General features: G+C 46.4%; 1 protein-coding gene across 3 annotated transcripts in view; it reads right to left on the bottom strand.

Moving 5' to 3' along the window:
• Positions 1-12,083: 12,083 nt before the first annotated feature.
• Positions 12,084-15,041, bottom strand: part of vps11 (VPS11 core subunit of CORVET and HOPS complexes) — a 31,161-nt gene continuing 28,203 nt past the window's right edge. For all 3 annotated transcript variants that reach the window (XM_052046238.1, XM_052046237.1, XM_052046239.1), the window contains exons 15-16: positions 14,188-14,410; positions 12,084-12,481 (exon numbers count right to left, since the gene is read on the bottom strand). In XM_052046238.1, the coding sequence (XP_051902198.1) occupies positions 12,317-12,481; positions 14,188-14,410 (388 nt within the window). In that variant the 3' untranslated portion in view covers positions 12,084-12,316. The remainder of the gene's footprint in view (positions 12,482-14,187; positions 14,411-15,041) is intronic.

Below are 15,041 nucleotides of genomic sequence, written 5' to 3'. Positions count from 1 at the left end.
AACACAAAACCGATACGCGCAATATACGCATACAACGTTAGATGGAAACACACGCCGAGGTGGTCAACCTCCGTAGCGAGAAACGGTATCTAAATGAGCCAATGCTCTCACAGATGCGCTTGGGCTCTGTGTCCCGGGAATCAAATTTCCCACGTACCGCTAACACGAAACGGTACTCGAGCTAGCCGACTCCTTTTCGGCATTAACTCGTCTAATTCCGTCATTCAGTGGAGATAACCGACTACGCAACGGCTTCTCCACCACGCCGACTGACCTTATTTTTCCAGACAATTGTCCCGATGCCGAGTTGAACCCAGGTTCGTTGGATGATGGCGCTTGCTCGCTCCTCGCGGTGTCCGGTGCGGGGCTGGCTCCTCCTGGAAAAGTCTCCACGAGGTTTGGTCGGCTTCGGAGGCGCAAAACGCGCGATCAGCCACGGATCGTCCACCGGAGGAAATCGGAGAGTCCAACAAAAAAGCTCAAATCCGTTCGAACAAGCACATCATCCTGCCGACAACGCCAAGTTTCTGTCAGAGATTTTCTCGGACAAAGTTAAAGAAACGACTCGGCACACAGGAAAATTGTCTTCAATATCGGCGGGAGCGGACCTCTGAGAGCGAACGACGGTTGTTGCTCTGCGATCACACTCGGCTCCCTCTCCGCCGGTTCGAACTTTTATTGCAAAATACAAGAAAGACCCTGCCCCAGAGATTAGCATACCGCGCCCCCCCCCCGGTCCGGCCCCTCGGTAATAATAATAATAATAATGCATTTTATTTAAAAGCGCCTTTCATGCCACCCAAGGACACTGTACAAACAATAAGAAAATACAATGTACAATGTAAATATTTGTAAACGAGGTGTTATATAAAAACAGGACATAAAAACATAGGAAATGGAAGAGCTATGTGTTGTAGGCAATCCTGAACAGGTGTGTTTTTAGTCGGGACTTGAAAGTGGAAAGAGGTGTGCAGTTTTGGAGGTCCGGAGGTAGGTTGTTCCAGAGCTTTGGAGCAGCGTGACTGAAGGCTCTGGCTCCCATGGTGATCAGTCGGGCAGGGGGCACTGACAGGCGGAGGGAGGACGAGGATCTGAGGGAGCGAGAGGGGATATGCACCTGGAGAAGGTCAGATAGGTAAGGAGGGGCCAGGTTGTGGATGGCCATATATGTATAAAGAAGCAGTTTGTAGTTGATTCGATGTTGAACAGGGAGCCAGTGGAGCTGTTGGAGAACGGGGGTGATGTGCTGGTGGGAAGATGTTTTTGTGATGATACGAGCAGAGGCGTTCTGAACCAGCTGGATTTTATGAAGGGACTTTTGAGGTAGACCGAAGAGGAGAGCGTTGCAGTAATCAAGGCGGGATGTGACAAGATGTGGACAAGGATAGCAGTGGTGCGGGGGGTGAGGGAAGGGCGAAGTCTGGTAATATTGCGGAGGTGGAAATAAGCAGTGCGGGTGATGGTGTTGATATGTGAATGGAAGGTGAGCATACTATCCAGGATGACACCCAGACTCTTAACCTGGGGGGAGGGGGACACGAGGGAACTGTCAATGTTGAAGGAAAAACTGTTTACTTTGGATAAAGTGGATTTGGTGCCAAGAAGGAGGACTTCAGTTTTATTAGCATTTAATTTAAGAAAGTTTGTTGTGAACCATGTTTTGAGTTCGGAGAGGCAAGAGGTGAGGGAGGGGAGTGGGAGTATGGAATTTGGCTTGCAGGAGAGGTAGAGCTGGGTGTCATCAGCAAAGCAGTGAAAGTGGATGTTAAATTTGCAGAGGATATGGCCAAGAGGCAGGAGGTAGATGATGAAGAGAAGTGGACCTAGGACAGATCCCTGTGGTACACCTGTGGTGACTGGGGAGGCCTTTGAGGTGAATGATTTGAGCTGAACAAACTGTGTGTGGCCAGTGAGGTAGGAGTGGAACCAACTGAGGGGAGTGTGGGAGAGACCAATGGAGGAGAGTCTATTGAGGAGGATAGGGTGAGAGATTGTGTCAAAGGCAGCGCTCCAGTCTAAGAGGATGTGGATGGAGACTAAACCGGAGTCAGATGCTATGAGGAGATCATTTACAATACGGATTAGGGCAGTCTCTGTGCTGTGGCGGGGGCGGAAACCGGACTGAAAGGGTTCATAGAGAGAGTGAAGGGACAGGTGGGAGTGGAGTTGAGCAGCAACAGTTTTTTCAAGGATTTTTGAGATAAATGGAAGGTTGGAGATGGGGCGGAGGTTATCAAAGTTGTTGGGGTCAGAGCCATGTTTTTTTCAGTGTGGGGGTAATAGCAGCGGTTTTGAGGAGTGATGGGACAATACCAGAAGAGAGTGAGGAGTGGATAATAGCAGATAGTGATCTGATCTACCCGAATAGTCACAGACTTGGCTGATGACTAATGTCCACCTGGGCGCGACAGCTGTTCCCAAACTGTCTTTTGGTATTCAACAACTCTTTGTTCCCAATTTGTTTATTCCCACTCTGTGATTGAATCTAGCCTTCGCCCCCCTTGCTTTGACGTGATTACTCAAGAAAAAGGCCCTCCGCCCAAACGGCCGACACCTCTGCGCTGAGCATATCCAGACAAGCCCAAATTAACCGAAACTTTAAACATGATACAATTTTGCTCATAGATTCTTCTAACAGTGATTAAGCTGCAAATTTCACAGTTGCATTTTATTGTGGTCAGTCTAAGGCACACCTGTGCAATAACCATGCTGTCTCATCAGCATCTTGATTTGCCACACCTGTGAGGTGGGATTAGATAATTTTGTCAAAAGAGTTTGTGTTCTAACTTAACCCTGGAGAACCCAAGAACCCTTTTCTTCTTTGGAAAATTATGAAGTACATATTAAATGACTGCTATAAGTTCACTGAAGACCAAAATATACTGTATGTTTTATTAATTTTAACCCTTTATTCCCTAATTTATGATTAGCGTGAAAGTTGACCATTTGGGATTCAGGGGTATCATTTTGAAAAATCTGAATAACAAAAACTGTCAGTAAACTATTTAGAATTTAAGAAAATAATCAAATACACAGCTGCATTGAACAATGTATTTTTTTGTTTTATTTGTTGCATTTTAGAACTGGATTTTGAATGTACAAACACATTTAGGCAAATGGAAACAAGGTGATTTTCCTTCTTGACAGGCCAATGGCTGATTTTGTCAAAACGGACATCTGCACTCTGATAAACTCGAACAAATCTTGGTGGTGGCAGGGTTGAGGGGGAGGAGGAGCTAGGAGTTGATGGCCAACCCCGGTTTATTGCGATTCCAACTCCAACCAAATCTTGAGCAACGAAACCCTTAAACTTACGAAGCTTGAGAACTTTAAGTCAAGTCAAGTCAAGTCAACAGTAATTCAACAGTCAACAGTATTCAACAGTAAGTCAACAGTAATTTAGACCCAGTAATTCCCTGTGCCTCACAATCACACTGGTAAAGGAGCCATGCATTGATCACTGCAACAGACATGAAGTGACAGCAACGTATAATATACCAGCGACGGGTCCTGATGGGAAATTTACAGCGTGCAAGATGCGCATCCAGCATGTCAACACCTCTCATGAAAGCGTTGTACTCTTTGATGATGTTCGGTTGATTTATGTAGGTGTACTCTTTTTTTTTTAGACTTGTCCCAGCGCCTAAATTTTCTCAAAGGTTTTGCTCCAGCATATGTTGACATCAAACTGACTGCTTTCCTGTCTTGCCATTTCAATCAAGTTGTTTTGGTGTTGGACTCCAATTGATAATCGTAGGATCCACGGCCTTTCTTGGACAGGTCTTTGTCAGGTATCAGGTTGCACTTGGACATACGGTTTTTCCTCACAGTTCCTGTGTAGTAGATTCCATTTGCCAATAATTTCTCAATGAGGGGCATGGAATTGAAGAAATTGTCAGAAAAAATCAGGAAATTTACTTTCTCTGCAAGCGATTCGCATAACTTCACGACAATGTCTCCACCAACTCCCAACTGATTATTTTTTGGCCCTTTTTGTCCATCACATTTTCCTTGATATATGTCAAAGTCGTGCAGGAGGCCAGTGACACAACAGCGTGCCCACACTTTGAATCCCCAGGGATGTCGCTTTCCTTTGATATATTGCCTTATGCCACCAAATTTACCTTTGTAACTGGCCATACTCCCTGAAAAAATATCGGCATTTATTAGTCGCTATACCTTTAACTTAGTAAAATATATTACACAAATTAACTAATTTCAAGTCTTTAGCCAAATACAAGACTGTCACCATTCTCTGTAACAAAGTCACCAGAACCAATGTGGCTGACATTTTTTACCCCATACACCTAAAGATACTCCTAGGCATTTTGCAACATGATATGAAATAGATAAAAAAAAACACACACACAAACAATTGTACTATCTGATGGTTTGCTGAGAAGATGGGTTTATTTGGATTGATTTCCTAGCTCAACAAAACAGCATGTTGCCAGCCATTTTGTCACCGCCACTCTGGTTCATGTAAGCGCAATATTCATCCACTAGATGACCCCATGCAATAATAAGAAGTGGCACTCTGGTCTTTTGAAGTTAAATTCCTAAAAAAAAAGGTATTTGTTATTTGCGTAGCAATCTTCATAGGGGCCGAATTTGACCCCATGGGTTCTCTAGGTTTTATAATAATAATAATAATACATCACATTTGTAAGCGCCTTTCACAACACTCAAGGACACTGTACAGCCAAGACCAATAGTAAAACACAGATAAAATAATAAATAAAGAAAGAAAGATTTAAGGCGGGTAGGCAAGTCTGAATAGGTGGGTTTTGAGCTTGGTTTTGAATAAGGAAAGAGAGTCAATATTACGAATGTCGGGAGGAAGTGAGTTCCAGAGTTTGGGGGCAGAGCGACTGAAGGCTCTGCACCCCATTGTACTGAGACGGGCAGAGGGTAGAAAAAGGTGGAGGGAGGATGAGGACCTGAGTGAGCGAGAGGGAATGGAGATTTGAAGAAGATCTGACAGATAGGGGGGCGCAAGGTTATGGATGGCTTTGAACGTATAGAGAAGTATTTTGAAGTTGATTCTAAGTTTGACAGGAAGCCAGTGGAGCTGTCGGAGGATGGGGGTGATATGATTGAAGGAGGGGGTTCTCGTGATGATCCGGGCTGCTGAATTCTGAACAAGTTGAAGTTTATGGAGGAATTTTTGATGGACACCGAAGAGGAGTGAGTTGCAGTAGTCAATACGGGAAGTGACGAGACTGTGAACAAGGATAGCGGTGGTGTGCGGAGTGAGTGAGGGACGGAGGCGGTTTATATTGCGAAGGTGGAAATGAGCGGACCGGGTAATGTTATTGATGTGGGAGTGAAAGGATAGTGAACTGTCAAGGATGACACCCAGACTCTTCACCTGGGGGGAAGGAGATATAGTGGCATTATCAATTGTGAGGGAGAAACTGTCGGCTTTGTTTAGAGTTGATTTGGTACCGATGAGTAGGAGTTCAGTTTTATTGCTGTTTAGCTTGAGGAAATTGTGGGTGAACCAAGATTTGATTTCTGAGAGACAGTGAGAGAGGGACGAGGGTGGGAGAGAAGCGTCGGGTTTGCTGGAGAGATAGAGCTGGGTGTCATCCGCAAAGCAGTGAAAGTGTAAGCCAAATTTGCGGAAAATGTTTCCGAGTGGAAGGAGGTAGACAATGAAGAGGAGCGGACCGAGGACAGAACCCTGGGGAACACCAGAAGAAACGGGGAGGGATTGTGAAGTAAAAGAATCAACTTGAATGAACTGAGAGCGGCCAGTGAGATATGAGTGGAACCAATGTAGAGGGGTGTTGGTGATGCCTATGGTAGAGAGTCTATTGAGGAGGATGGGGTGAGAGATTGTGTCAAATGCTGCACTCAGGTCAAGGAGGATGAGGATGGAAATAAGGCCAGAGTCAGCTGCCATGAGAAGATCGTTTGTGATTTTTATGAGGGCTGTTTCAGTACTGTGACGGGGACGGAAGCCGGACTGGAATTGTTCATAAAGACTATTGTCGGTGAGGTGGGAGTGGAGCTGAGAGGCGACAGTTTTCTCCAGAATTTTCGAGATGAAGGGAAGATGGGAAATGGGGCGTAGGTTATTGAAGTCATTGGGATCTGAACCAGTTTTTTTCAGGATTGGGGTGACAGCTGCAGTTTTGAAGAGCACAGGAACAATTCCAGTCGACAGAGAGGAATGGATAATGGCTGAGATGAAGGGAAGCAGAGAGGGTAGGCAGGATTTGACCAGAACTGTGGGGAGGGGATCAAGCTGACAGGAGGAAGTCTTGGATTTAATGATGAGGTCTGAAATTAATGAGAGATGGGGGAGTTCAAAAGAAGAGAACAGTTTGCAAGGGGTGAGAGGGTCAGATGAGGGGAAAGGTACAGAGGAGCCCAGATGCTGGTGGATTCTGTAGATTTTTTCATTGAAAAAGAGGAGAAGTGCATTGCAGGTGTCACGAGAGTAAAAGTGAGGTGGTAGGGAGTCAGGAGGTTGAGTGATTCTGTTCCAAAGGGAAAAGAGAGTCTTAGAATTTCCAGCATTGGAGCAGATGAGTCCGGAGTAGTAATGTGATTTTGCTTGAGAGATGGAATCCTTGTAGAGGGATAGCTGAGCTGCATAGATGTCCTTGTGAGCAGTGAGGCCAGTTTTCCTATAAAGTCTCTCAAGCTGCCGGGTTTGGGATTTCAAGGAACGTAGATGAGGGGTGAACCAAGGGGCAGACCGAGTAAAAAGGACAGAGCGGGACTTGACAGGGGCGAGCGTATTGAGGATGCTGGTGAGACCAGAGTTATATTGGAAGACCAAATCATCAGGAGTGGAGTCAATGTCCGGAGTCAGGGTGGTCAGCCATGCAGTGAGAGAGTCAATGTTAATGTCTTTAATATTACGGTAAACAATGGTCCGGGGCGATTTGGCAGTTGAGAGCTGGAGTGTAATGTTGAATGAGATAAGGAAGTGGTCCGTTATTGGAAGTTCATCAGCAGTACAGTTGGAGGGGGAAATACCAGAGCAGCAGATCAGATCCAGGGTGTGACCTTTGATGTGTGTGGGAAAATCTACAAATTGATCAAAACCAAGACTGTTAATTGAAGAAGTGAAGTCAATGGTGAGAGGAAGAGCAGTGTTGTCCATATGTATATTAAAATCTCCCAGGATTATTACATTTGGTGACAGAGAGGAGAGATGGGTGAGGACAGTAGACACTTCATTTAAAAAGTCGCGGTGGGGTTTGGGGGAGCGGTACACTGTGGCAATAATCGTGGGGATGGGTCCGGATATTTGACAGGCAAGGCATTCAAAGGAGGAAAGTGGCGGGAGAGAAACCGAAAGTACTTTCCACTTCTCACGGTATACTATCGCGAGACCTCCTCCGCGACCAGAATCGCGGGGCTTGGAAATGTAAACAAATCCCGGGGGAGTGGAATCGTTTTAATACAGTACAACTTTGAAGAAGCTCCAAAGATGTTGACACGGAGCACAAACTGGATGCTACTCAACAGCAGTTTACGCTTAGTCCATACACAACCATGCAACATGGGGACACATTGTGGTGGTGGAAAGTAGTGATGAGAAAATGAAGCTTTACATTGGCTTCATGAACCAGTTGTAACTTTTGACTCTTCTAGATGGCAGTGTAAGTCAGTATGGTTTCAGCCCAATCTTGAACAAAGAGTCCTTGTTGAACACAAGTTAATGAAGCATCTTGAAGATTCATTTCTCATCACTGTTGGAAAGGCTAGCTAGAGGAGAGAGAGTGCATGCGGCGGGCTGTTCAAATAGGTCGATGCACCTGCTCCCTGACCACTGGCGTGGTTACAGTCAGGCGAGGCTCAATGGGAAAATTTCAGACCTCCCTTTGTCATGTATTACTGCAATCAGAACAAGAAAAAGGTGTTTTATTTATTCTTTGGTGAATCGTCACCTTACCGTGGTGGAGGGGTTTGTGTGTCCCAATGATCCTAGAAGCTAAGTTGTCTGGGGCTTTATGCCCCTGGCAGGGTCACCCATGGCAAACAGGTTCTAGGTGAGGGGCCAGACAAAGCACGGCTCAAAGACCCCTATGATGAATGAAATAAATGGATCTAGGTTTCCCTTGCCCGGACGCGGGTCACCGGGGCCCCCCTCTGGAGCCAGGCCTGGAGGTGGGGCTCGTTGGCAAGCGCCTGGTGGCCGGGCCTACACCCATGGGGCCCGGTCGGACACAGCCCGAAGAGGCAACGTGGGTCCCCCTTCCCATGGGCTCACCACCCATGAGAGGGGCCAAAGGGGTCGGGTGCTATGTGAGCTGGGCGGCAGCCAAAGGCGGGGACCCTGGCGGTCCGATCCTCGGCTGCAGAAGCTAGCTCTTGGGACATGGAATGTCACCTCTCTGGGAGGGAAGGAGCCCGAGCTGGTGTGTGAGGCAGAGAATTTCCGACTGGATATAGTCGGACTTGCCTCCACACACAGCCTGGGTTCTGGTACCAGTTCTCTCGAGAGGGGTTGGACTCTCTTCCACTCTGGAGTTGCTCACGGTGAGAGGCGCAGAGCAGGTGTGGGCATACTCATTGCCCCCCGGCTCAGTGCCTGTACATTGGGGTTCACACCGGTAGACGAGAGGGTTGCCTCCCTCCGCCTTCGGGTGGGTGGACGGGTCCTGACTGTTATTTGTGCATATGCACCAAACAGCAGCTCAGCATACCCACCCTTTTTGGAGTCCTTGGAGGGCGTGCGGGAGAGTACTCCTGCTGGGGACTCCCTTGTTCTGCTGGGGGACTTCAATGCTCACGTGGGCAATGACCTGGAGACCTGGAGGGGCGTGATTGGGAGGAACGGCCCCCCCGATCTGAACCCGAGTGGTGTTTTGTTATTGGACTTCTGTGCTCGTCACGGATTGTCCATAACGAACACCTTGTTCAAACATAAGGGTGTCCATATGTGCACTTGGCACCAGGGCACCCTTGGTCGCAGTTCGATGATCGACTTTGTTGTTGTATCATCGGATTTGCGGCCGCATGTTCTGGACACTCGGGTGAAGAGAGGGGCGGAGTTGTCAACTGATCACCACCTGGTGGTGAGTAGGCTCCGATGGTGGGGGAAGATGCCGGTCCGTCCTGGCAGACCCAAACGTATAGTGAGGGTTTGTTGGGAGCGTCTGGCGGAATCTCCTGTCAGAAGGAGTTTCAACTCCCACCTCCGACAGAGTTTTTCCCATGTTCCGGGGGAGGCGGGGGACATTGAGCCCGAGTGGACCGTGTTCCGTGCCTCTATTGTTGAGGCGGCCAATCTGAGTTGTGGCCGTAAGGTGGTTGGTGCCTGTCGTGGCGGCAACCCCCGTACTCGCTGGTGGACACCAGCAGTAAGGGATGCCGTCAAGCTGAAGAAGGAGTCCTATCGAGCCTTTATGGCCTGTGGGACCCCAGAGGCAGCTGACGGGTATCGACTGGCCAAGCGGACCGCGGCTTCAGTGGTCGCCGAGGCAAAAACCCGAGCGTGGGAAGAGTTCGGTGAGGCCATGGAAGCCGACTTCCGGACGGCTTCGAGGAAATTCTGGTCCACCATCCGACGTCTCAGGAGGGGGAAGCAGTGCACCACTAACACTGTGTACAGTGGGGATGGGGCGCTGCTGACTTCGACTCGGGACGTTGTGAACCGGTGGGCAGAGTACTTCGAAGACCTCCTCAACTCCACCAACACGCCTTCCTTGGAGGAAGCAGAGCCTGGGGACTCTGAGGTGGGCTCTCCTATCTCTGTGGTTGAAGTCACCGATGTGGTTAAAAAGCTCCTCGGTGGCAAGGCCGCAGGGGTGGATGAGATCCGCCCGGAGTTCCTCAAGGCTCTGGATGTTGTGGGGCTGTCCTGGTTGACACGCCTCTGCAACATCGCGTGGTCAACAGGTAGAGTGCCTCTGGATTGGCAGACCGGGGTGGTAGTCCCTCTTTTTAAAAAGGGGGACCGGAGGGTGTGTTCCAACTACAGAGGGATCACACTCCTCAGCCTCCCTGGTAAGGTCTATTCAGGGGTGCTGGAGAGGAGGGTCCGTCGGGAAGTCGAGCCTCAGATTGAGGAGGAGCAGTGTGGTTTTCGTCCCGGCCGTGGAACAGTGGACCAGCTCTACACCCTTAGCAGGGTCCTTGAGGGTATGTGGGAATTCGCCCAACCAGTCTACATGTGTTTTGTGGACTTGGAGAAGGCGTTTGACCGTGTCCCTCGGGGAGTTCTGTGGGGGGTGCTTCGTGGGTATGGGGTACCGAACCCCCTGATACGGGCTGTTCGGTCACTATACCACCGATGTCAGAGTTTGGTTCGCATTGCCGGCAGTAAGTCGGAATCGTTTCCAGTGGGGGTAGGACACGGAGTCCTACCCCCACTGGAAACGAGGCTGCCCTTTGTCGCCGATTCTGTTCATAACCTTTATGGACAGAATTTCTAGGCGCAGCCGAAGCGTTGATGGGGTCCGTTTTGGGGACCGCAGTATTGCATCCCTGCTTTTTGCAGATGATGTGGTGCTGTTGGCTCCTTCATACGGGGCTCTCCAACTCTCACTGGAGCGTTTCACAGCCGAGTGTGAAGCGGTTGGGATGAAAATCAGCACCTCCAAATCTGAAACCATGGTCCTCAGTCGGAAAAGGGTGGAGTGCCCCCTCTGGGTCGGGGAAGAGATCTTGCCCCGAGTGGAGGAGTTCAAGTATCTTGGGGTCTTGTTCACGAGTGGGGGTAGGAGGGAGCGGGAGATCGACAGGCGGATCGGTGCAGCGTCTGCTGTGATGCGGACGTTGTATCGGTCTGTCGTGGTGAAGAAGGAGCTGAGCCAAAGGGCGAAGCTCTCAATTTACCGGTCGATCTACGTCCCAACCCTCATCTATGGTCACGAGCTATGGGTCGTGACCGAAAGAACGAGATCCCGGATACAAGCGGCTGAAATGAGTTTTCTCCGCAGGGTGTCCGGGCTCTCCCTTAGAGATAAGGTGAGAAGCTCAGTCATCCGGGAGAGGCTCAGAGTCGAGCCGCTTCTCCTCCACATCGAGAGGAGCCAGATGAGGTGGCTTGGGCATCTGATTCGGATGCCTCCTGAGCGCCTCCGTGGTGAGGTGTTCCGGTCATGTCCCACCGGGAGGAGACCCCGAGGAAGACCCAGGACACGCTGGAGAGACTATGTCACCCAGCTTGCATGGGAACGACTCGGGATCCCCCGGGGAGAGCTGGAAGAAGTAGCTAGGGAGAGGGAAGTCTGGGCTTCCCTGCTAAAGCTGTTGCCCCCGCGACCCGGCCCCGGATAAGCGGTAGATGATGGATGGATGAATATTTTTGTGAATGTAGGAATATGTTCGTCTTGAAAATGACTTGTTCAAATTCACGTGTGATCAAAGTTAGTGGTGTAGTTTTTAGTGACCTAGCTTTTGTCATGTACTACACTACAGCATTCAGAATGAGAAAAGATGGTTTGCTTGTTTTTTGGGTGACTATTTTTGTCAATGTAGGACGACATTCGTCCTTGAAATGACTACTACTTCTCCAAAATGACATACAGTAAGTATATGATAACAATTTGAGATGTAGTAATTAATGATTACCACTAAATGAGGAAATTTTAAAAACCACCAAGCAAAGGAATCACTCACTTTTCTGAATTCAGGAAAAGTAATGATGAGCAGAAACGAGGTCAACAGGCTCATGAAGAAGGCAAAGGCAGGTTTTTTAAAATGAAAAAAAATAATTGATGATGGATCTTTGTCCTCGAGGACACACCTTCGTCAAACATGTCCTGATAGTCAAATTATTTTCAAAGTCTTCTAGATGTAACATCATTTCATGAAAAGCTATGTCTGATTTTCAATGGTTGGTTATCATTACATTTCTATGGTATTTATAATTGTTTTTGCTAGATTTCAATTATTTATGTGACCACTGGGAGATTTTATTTCATTAAAAGGGGGAATCAACAATTTTTTCCAAGTATATGTTACTAATGTGGCCAACATTGGCATCTTTTCACCAGTTGACCCACAAATTTGTCTTTCACAGAAACCAGTTTTCCATATATTTGCAACTCAGTTGCCCAAATCACAACACCGTTTTCCCCCCAAATTTTTCAACTGTAATTCAAACACCAGAGTTAACATCATGTATTTATTGAATCACAAACCAGACAAGGGACAAGTGTAAGTTCCTTACAAGTACTGAAAAGAAGTAGAAGGGATCAAATGTAAATGTACATAGTAAGACATGATTGAGAAACATTGCAGATGAAATCTGGATATAAATACAGTTAACCACAGACCAGACACAAATTTGTATGGGGTTTTTTCGCAGATCTTCTTGGTGTGAATGAATATTATGAGTTTTATTTTAGCAGTTTCTCTTGGTGCGGATGAGAAGATCTCTCTGCAAATTCACTTCAAGATTCCCAACAGGTTTGCTGCCAGGTGGGTCCGTAAGAAGAGTGAGTTTGTTAAAAACTCCTCGGCCAAAGTAGTCAGCCACCACAGAGAATCCATCATGAGAGCTTTGTAACTGAAAACCGAAAGAACAAAGAGCTTACATTTTCTTTCAATAACATCCACGTAATAACACGCAGTGGACATCTTATAAAAAATACAATGGGTAAATGGGCTTGGAAAGTGCTTGTCTACCTTCGGTATACAAAACGCCTCATAGTGTTCCCTCATTTACTGACTGGTGACGCAGCATCAAGAGCGACAGGGGGTGTGGTATCTTGCAGAAGGACACTTCGACATAGTCGCAATGGCCAGGGGTCGAACCCCAAACATCTGGGTTGGGAAACGATCACTGTACTATTGAGCCCTGCTGCCCACAATTTAGTCTGAATTCGAAAATATATTTTTCCCAGTCTTGACGGGAAAGGTAAAATTGCGCCATTGCATGGACATATCCACTAGCCAAGTAAAAGTACCCACAATAACAATACGTACGTCTGTATAAATGTTCGACACTTAATCTACTGGAAGTTCATGCAGCATGTGTATTGTTCTCCTATGCTGGTTGAATATCAGTAGCATTTCTTTTTATGGTTATGATTTATGAAAGAAAAGCACAAGTCTGCGGGTTGATTTGTCAGAACTTCAACAACACGCTGGATGAGAGTTCTGTGTACTGTAAGTGTAACTCCACACTAGTATTGTACTCAGTGACAAATTGTATGTACGAATTGTACCGTATTTTTTGCACTATAAGGCACACCTAAAAGCAATCAATTTTCTCAAAAGCCGGCATTCTGTGTATAGAGTGCTCCAATATTCTCAACAGAGAGCACCAAGCATTCAAATTCTGTTCCACCACTGATCTCGAAGGTTCTCAGAGGCAGAAATATTGAGTGATCACAAAAACAAAAAAGAAGAGAAACTTCCTGATATGCACCAAGTGTTTCCGAAAAGGTTCGGCAATGGGATCATTGTGGTCAAAATAGACTTGCTTTGAAAAATGATCCTTGCTGTCTTAGGAATGCAGACATCATCACATATCCATGAGTGTCTGTTCTTTCTTGTTTTTGAGAGATCACGGGAGATTTCTGCGTCGGAGGATTTGTTTCAAGAATGGTGAATCTTTGTGTGTGTGGTGTTTTGTGTTGATATGCACGGGGGGCAGGGAAAGAGTGGAAATCTTACCCAATTTATTATTATTTTTTAATTGGAAAAAAACAACGACATAATTCATGGGTGCCGAACCTTGAGTATGCATGGGTCGAGTCTGTAATGAATTAAATTCTAAATTAACTGACTAGTTATTTGGGGGGAAAAAAGCATCAAAACAATAATGATACAGACCGTATAATAATTTCTGATGCAGCAACAAACAAGATGCCTATTTCAAAATGCCCCTACACATGAAAGTCAAAATCAAACAATCATTGGTATTTACAACAAAACAACCAACATATTCATCACTATTTCATCCAGGTATTAAATGTGAGGAACCTGTCCGATGTTCATCTTCAATTCTCAACATCATCATTTACGGATGGCTATCAATCTTAACAATATTGCAACTCTTAACGATACTGGTTATTGATCCTGTGTCTTTATGGTAATCTTATTGCTACTCTATTGTGTGTGTGTGTATATATTTGCATGCATACACACATTTATTTCTACATATGATCTCATCACAAGGTTATGTGGCATTTACAGTATTCCACTGAATGTAGTGTACAACTTTATTTATTTAATTACATCTTGAGTTTATTACAGTGGTGGAAGTACCTGTCTATTGAAGCGGTCATGCAGGTCACGCTTCTGGTCCTGGGCACGTAGCATGTCCATGACTTTGCGGTTTTCTGGAGCACACGTTGGGCACTCAGCCTCGTTGTCTGCATAACTTTCGAAGCAGTGTTGGTGAAAGGAGTGGCTGCACAGGAAGTGAACGGATGGCAACTCCAGGGGACTGTTGCACATGTTGCACTTGGTCTTCTGGAATATTTTGGCACTGTGGGTATACATTGATTTTGAGTTACAGTGTAAGGAAGTTTCTAACTTTACATGCACAGATGGCTTGTGAGACAGAATTATAATAGCTGTGCTGACCACACCACACTTCAATGATTACTTGCACTTCATAACGAACCGTATAGCATAACTAACTGTACAGTCAAACCTCGGTTTTCGAACGTCTCTGTTTTCGACCAGAGAATTCGAGATTTTTACGCCTCGGATTACAACTGAAAACCGGTTTTAAAACCAAACTGAGCAAACCTGAATACACCACTTGACTCCTCTCAGCTTCCTTATGCGAGGAAGTGACGCTTCCTCATGTCGCGTTCATTGTGAGCATACGTGTTTGTTGTGATTTATGCAAATCTGACTCTTATTATGTTATTTCGGCAGAGCGTATTAGCCCCGTAATAAAATAGTTTTGGATTTCGAAAAGCCTTCTGGAACGGATTATGGTCGAAAACCGAGGTATAACTGTACTGTATTGTTCTCTTGCAGTATTGTAAAATTAACAGATATGAAAGTGGACTTTCCTGAAGAAAAAAAAACGGAAAAAACATATATACAGGATATATATATATATGTGTGTTTGTATATACACACACACACACACACACCTATCGCGC

Source organism: Hippocampus zosterae, chromosome 16 (assembly GCF_025434085.1).
Source record: "Hippocampus zosterae strain Florida chromosome 16, ASM2543408v3, whole genome shotgun sequence".
NCBI classification, from domain to species: domain Eukaryota; kingdom Metazoa; phylum Chordata; class Actinopteri; order Syngnathiformes; family Syngnathidae; genus Hippocampus; species Hippocampus zosterae.
Note: the sequence above shows the minus strand (reverse complement) of the source record. Positions and strands in the feature narration are given on the sequence as shown.